Below are 7,990 nucleotides of genomic sequence, written 5' to 3' on the forward strand. Positions count from 1 at the left end.
CCTAACGTAAATTGGCCGCATAATGTACGATGAACAACCATAATCATGGAATCCTTTTCCTTTCATATGGTTGGTAAAATCAATTCATGTTTAAGTTATTTATTTTTAAGTATCGAATTACATATTATAATGTGGGAGCTACAATATTTTAACTCTTCAATCTATATGCAAGGGAAGTCAAACCAATTTATTCAGCTTAGGGTTGACGAGTTCGAAGTAATTTATTCATCTACTTCTTGTCTTTTATAGTAGTCTGAGTAAGTGTAATACTTATGTATAGAAATTAGGCAGCCTGAGTTTAATATTGATATCACACTCAAATTTTATGACTTACTATAAAATTGTGATTTTTATATGGGTTCAAAATATTGGTGTCACACTTACTTTTTCTGACATTTTGTAAAAAATATTAATATAAATGTATTTGAAATTTATAGTTGAAGAAAATCAAATATAAAATTTCTCATTTATAAATAAATTATAATATTACTAAGTCGTAATACAAATCATGCTTAAACCTACTACTAATGTAAGTAAAAGTAAGCAGTGAGAAAGGAACAGTTCACAAATTTACTGACCAAAAGGGCGTTGTCCATAAATTTACTGACCAAAAGGGGGTTGTCCACAAATTTACACGAAATGTTAGGGAGAAAATAGCAAAAGAAAAAGGAGGAGGAAAGAAAGAAGGAGATACTAATCCTAGAAGAAAAAGAAAAGGAGAGAAAAAAGACAAGGATTGTAAAGGGCAAAAACCCCAAATAATGGAGGAGAAGAAGTGTGGAGAGCCATTGGATGGGATGGATAGTACAGATAAAAGAGAGAGAAACAAGAGAGAGAAAGCATGGAGAATCCCAATGTTCAGAGAGACACTGAGACACAGACAGCATAGCCATAGCCCTACTGTTCACTCTCCCCCTGTGACCAATTAATTGTTAAATTAATCCCAACCCATCATCTCCATTTCTCTGCAGATCACTCACACCCACCTCTCTATCCTTCTCTCTCTCTCTCTCTCTCTCTCTCTCTCTCTCTCTCCCCCCTCTCTCTCTCATCAAATCAAAACCCCCAAATCCAATTCACTCCTCCATCAGAGCCCCATAACGTGATCTGATTTAAAAATTCACCAAAAAAGATTCGATTTTTGATATTTTTATTTGATCAAAAACCCAAAACTCAGATCACCATCCCAGTTTCAGAGATTGTTAAGAGAGAGAGAGAGAGAGAGGGAGAGAGAGGAGAGAGAAGTGAGAAGGAAGGGCTTTTATGGTTGAGGACCCATCAATCCCTTCATCCTCCTCATCCCAAATGTCCGAGGATGACGACCGATCTCCGTCCTTGGATCTCATCGACGGTCCAATCCCCTCAACCAAGTCCCGCAACTGCTCCGGAGTTTCTGTGTCCGGCGGCGGCACCTCCGTCGAGTACACCGTTCCCTATCCGGACCAAGTCCTTGAGAATGTTCTCGAAAACGTCCTCTGCTTCCTCACCTCCCGCCGCGACCGCAGCGCCGCCTCATTGGTCTGCAAGTCCTGGTACCGCGCGGAAGCCCTCACCCGATCCGAGCTCTTCATCGGCAACTGCTACGCCGTCTCTCCCCGCCGGGCCACGGCCCGGTTCACCCGGGTCCTGGCCGTGACCATCAAGGGCAAGCCCCGGTTCGCCGATTTCAACCTCATGCCGGCCAATTGGGGGGCCCACTTGGCGCCGTGGGTGTCCTCCATGGCCAAGGCGTACCCGTGGCTCGAGAAGCTCTGCCTGAAGCGGATGTCCGTGACGGATGACGATCTTGCCCTCTTGGCTGAGTCGTTTGCTGGGTTCAAGGAGCTCGTCCTGGTTTGCTGCGATGGGTTCGGGACCAGTGGGCTCGCCGTCTTCGTTAGCAAGTGCAGGTACTTTGCTAATTTCGTTATTAGTTTCATATCAATTTCTTAATTAAGTTTTTATTAGTGTAAACAATGGTGGGCTAGTTCCGTGAAATGGATTTTAATTGGGGTTTGAGTAGAAAGGTTGAAGCTTTAATGGGTATTATTGTTTGGATCTGAGTAGTGTTTTTAGATCTATTTCGGGCTTCTGGGTTTGTTTGGATAAACTGCTTAGTCTTTTTTCCATATGAAGCATTTGAATCAATGAAGTGCCTAGATGATGTGAATTTGCAGTGGGGAATCGAATAGTGGGGTTAATGAGTGTATGTGTGTGTGTATTCTGCAGACAGCTTAGAGTGCTTGATCTGACCGAAACCGAAGTTATGGACGATGATGTGGATTGGATATGTTGTTTTCCAGAGAGTGAAACGTTTCTCGAATCTCTGATGTTCGATTGTGTGGAATGCCACATAAATTTCGAGGCATTGGAGAAGCTAGTGGCTAGGTCACCTTCCCTGAAGAAACTGAGGTTGAACCGCCATGTTTCAATTGGGCAGCTATACCGCCTGATGGTCCGAGCTCCTCAACTGACGCACTTAGGAACGGGCTCGTTCAATTTATCTGAGGGCATGGCTCAGGGTGATCAAGAACTGGATTATGTCTCTGCTTTTGCTGCGTGCAAATCCTTAGTTTGTCTCTCTGGGTTCCGGGAGATCTTGCTGGATTACATTCCTGCAATTTACCCTGTCTGTAGTAATCTCACCTCTCTGAACTTGAGCTATGCAAACATCACTGCGGAACAACTTAAACCAGTCATATCCCAATGCCACAAACTCCAGTCTTTTTGGGTATGTGTTCTGTGTATTAATGCGTAAACACTGGAGATAATTGACTTTTGAAGCTTAATATGGATATCTTTGTGCAGGTACTCGATTCAATATGTGATGAAGGACTTAAGGCAGTGGCTGCAACTTGCAAGGAACTGCATGAGCTTCGGGTTTTTCCTGTTAATGCTCAGGAGGATGCAGAGGGCCCTGTTTCTGAGGTGGGTCTCGAAGCAATTTCTGAGGGTTGTAGAAAACTGCGGTCTATTTTATACTTCTGTCAGCGAATGACAAATGCAGCTGTAATAGCAATGTCAAAGAATTGCTCAGAGCTTGTGGTGTTTCGTCTTTGTATAATGGGGCGCCGCCGGCCTGACCATGTTACTGGTGAACCTATGGATGAAGGTTTCGGAGCAATAGTTATGAACTGTAAGAAGCTCACCCGCCTTGCTGTGTCGGGCTTATTGACTGATCGAGCATTCAGCTACATTGGAAAATATGGAAAGTTGGTTCGAACCCTTTCAGTTGCCTTTGCCGGTGATAGTGACTTAGGGCTTAAATACGTGCTTGAGGGCTGCCATAAATTGCAAAAGCTTGAAATAAGGGACAGCCCATTTGGGGATACAGCATTGTGTTCTGGTTTGCACCACTATTACAATATGAGATTCCTTTGGATGTCTTCATGTTCGCTAACACGCCAAGGTTGTTGGGCAATTGCTCGAGAACTGCCTCGCCTCGTGGTGGAAGTGATGAAGAGTAATGAAGGGGAGGAAGAGGGTGATAATTTTGATACGCTATACATGTACCGATCCCTTGAGGGTCCCAGGGATGATATTCCGCAATTTGTTGAAATCCTGAGACCTGGCATTTAGCTTGAAGCTGTTTCATCTCTTACTGTGGTGGCATCTGAGCAAGTTAAACACTTGTTTGTTGGGGGAAAAACGTTCTGCGGGTGACTTTTATATAACCCGTGAGATGGTTCCTGCAGTGGCTTTTGATTCTTTGAACGAAGGTGAGTAAACAACTTACAGTACTGTGCTGGGGCTGTTGCAATGACGATCAGGTGCCACAATTGCAATGGCATTCACAGCACTGTCTGACTGCATTTCTTCTCGGCTTTGGTTCTTCCCGAACTAAGAGGAGGGGTGCAGATGCTGTGGATCAATGGCTCTGCAATGTATTGGATTACCCAAATGTTGTATTGGTACGCTTCTAAATTTCATGTTTGTTTTTGCTTCCATATTCATTTGATCATAAACAAAGGCTACCGGAGGGGGTGAAGGGAGGGTTGATTAGAGACTCACAAGCTATCCCATCTTCAGAGGAATTGGGGAAATGGAAGATAGGTCTTGAAGCGGACGACCGGACAGATTAAATTTACACGCTCCTCCCCTGCGCCGCCGGTAGAGAAGTAAAGGAAGAGAGAGCTTAGTCTGTTTATTTTGATTCAAATGGTAGTTTATTTTTTAAGCTGTAGACTGATACAATCTTATCTCATTCTCTCTCTCTCTCTCTCTCTCTCTCCAGTTTCAAAGTGTTTGTTTCTTTCAGATGTGTTGTTGTAGTATCTGACTCTTGAATTTATTATTGTTATTATTAGCAAATGTTGATCATCTGGTTAATAAATGCATAAATATGCATGGGACCATATCCTTGCCTATTTTTTTCCTTGGGCTGTGGAATGATCAAAAGGCACTGAAATAAATCCTTAATGATTTTCTGGATTCAAGAAACCCGCGGCGGTGTCGGGAGTCCACCCGCCCCCGCCCGCCACAAAAGATACGAGTTGATATCAGCTACCGCCGGTCGGTGGATACCGCAGAATGAGCAACCTGGTCCTGAGACCTCAGGTGCAAGGGAAAAACCCTAATCAATAAAAATTGCTGTGCTTGCAAAAGTTTTCAGGTCCATTTTTGGGTACGAGTAAAACCTGTATATGGTTAAGAGTGGGGCCCTTCATCTGATGACTTGTCACACCCCCGTGATTGCGTTATAAAGCAGCCAACTCTAATGACTTCACAAACTCCTCCTTTTCTCCCCATCTCATAATTAAAAGAAAAAAAAAAAAATTTATCTGCCCTCTTTGTTGTTTCCATCAAGCAATATGGAATCGCGAAGATTGTTTAAAAAGACGGACTATTTGGTAGCGGGATTACCTAAGACAAACCTATAACAAAAAGTAAGTGGTTTCCCTCTCTGCTTTTTAACCCGGTCTCATGAATCGTGGTCATTCTGATAGACGACGGACAATCCATGAGGGTGGATTGGGGTCTAATTGCTTCGGATAAGCGGGTGTCATGTATGGGCGCTTATCCACAATGCATATGGTGGGCATAGTCGCTGACAAAGAATGAAAGGATGATAACCTTTGCTTTTTGATTGTATCATTCCTTCTAAGTTTGCTTTTATTTTTCCTTTTTTCCATCAACCATCCTTGTCCCCAGAGAAAAAGTGAAGACCCGAAGACCCAAAAAAAACAAAGCCTGATAGAGACCTTACACAAGGACGAGGAGCGACATATCAATCAATCTTAGCCGTCCATTATATAAAATGACCCCTTGTGATTGAGCCGACTCACCTACTTGCACGCATCAAACCCCATCATTTTTATCTAAATACAAAACTTCACCAAATTAAATGGCCCTCGAACACAACCCCATTTGCTTAGCACATGCATTATACTGTTTGCTTAACACACCCGCACATTATTAATATGTGTTTGCAGTGGGAAGCTCCGCTTTTTTAGAGAATGACATACATAAAACTGATTTATCAATAAGTAATGTTTTGAATTAATCATACATTGCTATATATACGTCATTGAACGCCACAAACAGCACAATGACAGTAACATATAAGTTATTCTCCCTTCTTCGGAACCGACTGGTGAAGGGATACGTAGATCAAAAGGGTGACCCACAAAACTTGTGATTAAGTATGTGGTCACGTGTATGGCATAAGAGCTTGCTGGAATACCATTTATTATTATTTAACCAATTAATTAAACACATAAATAATGAAAGTTACAACTTATTAATATAATCATGCATTTAAAGGAGTGGTCGGAAGGCAGAGAAGCAGAGAAGCCAAACGGACAAAACAACTAATATGTAATTGGCTGGTGTTTGAATCCAGTGTGTCAAGTGGTAGTGGGGTGTGCTCTTGTTCTCTTCTGATGGAAAAATTAAAAATTAAAATAAAATAAAATAAAAGTCGGTGAAGCCAAAGGAATTAGGGTTTTTCTTAGTTTTTAATTTTTTTATAATTATTTTTATTTAATTTTATAATTTTTAACTTTATTTGTGTTAAGCACATTCATGGCTGAACTAAGCACGAGGTCAACCACTAAACTTTATTTGTGACAAATCTTATTTTATTTTTTTGCTTTTGTAGTTTGCCCACCATGCTTTTCTTGATTGAACCTCTTCCGTAACCCTAATTAGTGAATCTCTTAAGAATAATCAATAACTTTAAACATTTGGTCCCATGATCGTATGGTATGTGCTATGGAGATTACAGTACACACCGTCGTCAGACACTTCGTTTGGTAAGCACAGGAAGAGCAACTCGACTCTTTTTTGAGTGCATATAAGGTCCGCTAATTCTCTAATGTGAAATCCGCAATCTCAACACTATTAATATGGATACTAGATATATGTGGTGCATTGGTTGATAGAAATGATAGGACACAATCTGAAACCAAATTGAGTATTATCTCAAATATCCGACTCCTAATTTCGTAATAACATGAATGAGTTTCTACTTAACCAATTTTATCAGACGTGTTTAAAATATCGGTATAGGTGGAAATATCGAAATGTAAATTATATAATCATGGATATATCAATATAGATATAAGCTGCATTCGATGGAAATTATAGAATTTGCAATAAGGTGGCTATATCAACTTCTTTAGATTTAGTCAAAATCATAGAAAAAAAATTTCCAAAAAAAGAAAAAAAAATCAAAAGTTTGAAATCTAAGATAGGTTTTGGCAAAATTTTTGTAGTGAATTGGTGAATTCATAAATATTCATTGATTTTCCTATATCTCACCGATATAAAGTGAAGTTTGCATTTCATCCCCTTCCATATCAATTCTTAATTTTTCGAATATTTCGACAAAAATATCAAAAATTTCGTGAATAGCTTAAACATTGATCAAACGTGAGTTAGCTAATTTTTTTATTAATATATGTTCTTATTAAAGGTCTAAAGTAACGGAGGCAGATTGTCTGCCTTCCTATTTGGTGCCCTTCCCATTTCCTCCTATTTTGTGCGGTCACGGTTAAGCCACGTCAACATTTTATATTGATTTTTTTATAAAGATAATAAGAAAAAAGCAATAAGAATATAAAATGTTGACGTGACTTAACAATGACGGTACAAATAGAAGAGGATGGGAAGGACACCCAAACAGAGGCAGACAATTTGCCTCCTTTTTGAACAGGCATGTCTGCTACGGCTAGGGTTTTAAGATAACCTTAAGCTATTCAGCTATGAGTTTTCCGAGAGGCTTCAAGTTGTAAGTTACTTTCAATATAATTAAACTTGAACTTTGGATCCAATCATGGGGTTGATAATTTAATTTTTATATAACATTTTTATAATATTAAAGGGTACGGTCTTTTTAAATTTTAATATTTAACGTTGCGTTTGCCGACATCTTAGCTGATGAACTAAAACTCGATTATTTATTGCTTTTGAATGACAACTAAATTTTATTAAAATCTTAAAATTGGGGTTTGGTATAAAATTAAGTGATAAAAAAATTAGGGTGGATCGGTGAGAGTTTGTTTGGAAAATCCCTTTTCACATGCAACGTGTTATGTAACAAAATTAAATTAGTAAAGCCAGTAAGACGCAGACAGCGGCCGAACCAAACATGGCATATGCTGCTGCTAAATAAATAGTAAGAGGTGGAAGCCAAATCCAAAGTCCAAGTGAAGGAATAGATGTTTAACCAATCCTCTTTGAAATTGTGTAAGCATATCAATCAAATACAAACAAATCTATGTTTTGATGTAAACCTAATTTTTGACTGATGTGGCTTAGTTATCGAACTGTATAGAAACAATTGAATGAAATTTGTAAAAGTATTACGAACCGTCAATGTATTTGTTAATAGATTGACTAAACTACTTTAGTTTAATTTATTTTTTACAAACATGATATTTACAGAGTGATTCATAATATAAACGGTTATGATGATAAACATAAAGCTCTATAATTCGAACACGAAAAGTTTGATTACGAATTTATACTCATATTTGAGTGTCAATCCATATGTAATTATCAGAACATA

At 39.3% G+C, this 7,990-nt stretch overlaps 1 protein-coding gene across 1 annotated transcript; it reads left to right on the top strand.

The window, feature by feature from the left end:
• The first annotated feature begins 686 nt into the window (after positions 1 to 686).
• LOC137717268 (transport inhibitor response 1-like protein) lies at positions 687 to 4,290 on the top strand. Its single transcript, XM_068456575.2, has 3 exons — positions 687 to 1,889; positions 2,209 to 2,710; positions 2,788 to 4,290. The coding sequence occupies exons 1-3, from the start codon at positions 1,264 to 1,266 to the stop codon at positions 3,556 to 3,558; spliced, it is 1,899 nt and encodes a 632-aa protein (XP_068312676.2). The 5' UTR covers positions 687 to 1,263; the 3' UTR covers positions 3,559 to 4,290.
• The last annotated feature ends 3,700 nt before the right edge of the window (positions 4,291 to 7,990 follow it).

Source organism: Pyrus communis, chromosome 8 (genome assembly GCF_041283825.1).
Source record: "Pyrus communis isolate YQ-2024b chromosome 8, ASM4128382v1, whole genome shotgun sequence".
In the NCBI taxonomy this organism is placed as follows: Eukaryota; Viridiplantae; Streptophyta; class Magnoliopsida; order Rosales; family Rosaceae; genus Pyrus; species Pyrus communis.

Bases quoted from the DNA above. Each gene is read 5' to 3' on its own strand.
- LOC137717268 (XM_068456575.2), top strand. From the start codon at position 1,264: ATGGTTGAGGACCCATCAATCCCTTCATCCTCCTCATCCCAAATGTCC. The intron at 1,890-2,208 runs GTACTTTGCTAA...TGTATTCTGCAG, and splicing joins GTCTTCGTTAGCAAGTGCAG to ACAGCTTAGAGTGCTTGATC. The intron at 2,711-2,787 runs GTATGTGTTCTG...ATCTTTGTGCAG, and splicing joins ACAAACTCCAGTCTTTTTGG to GTACTCGATTCAATATGTGA.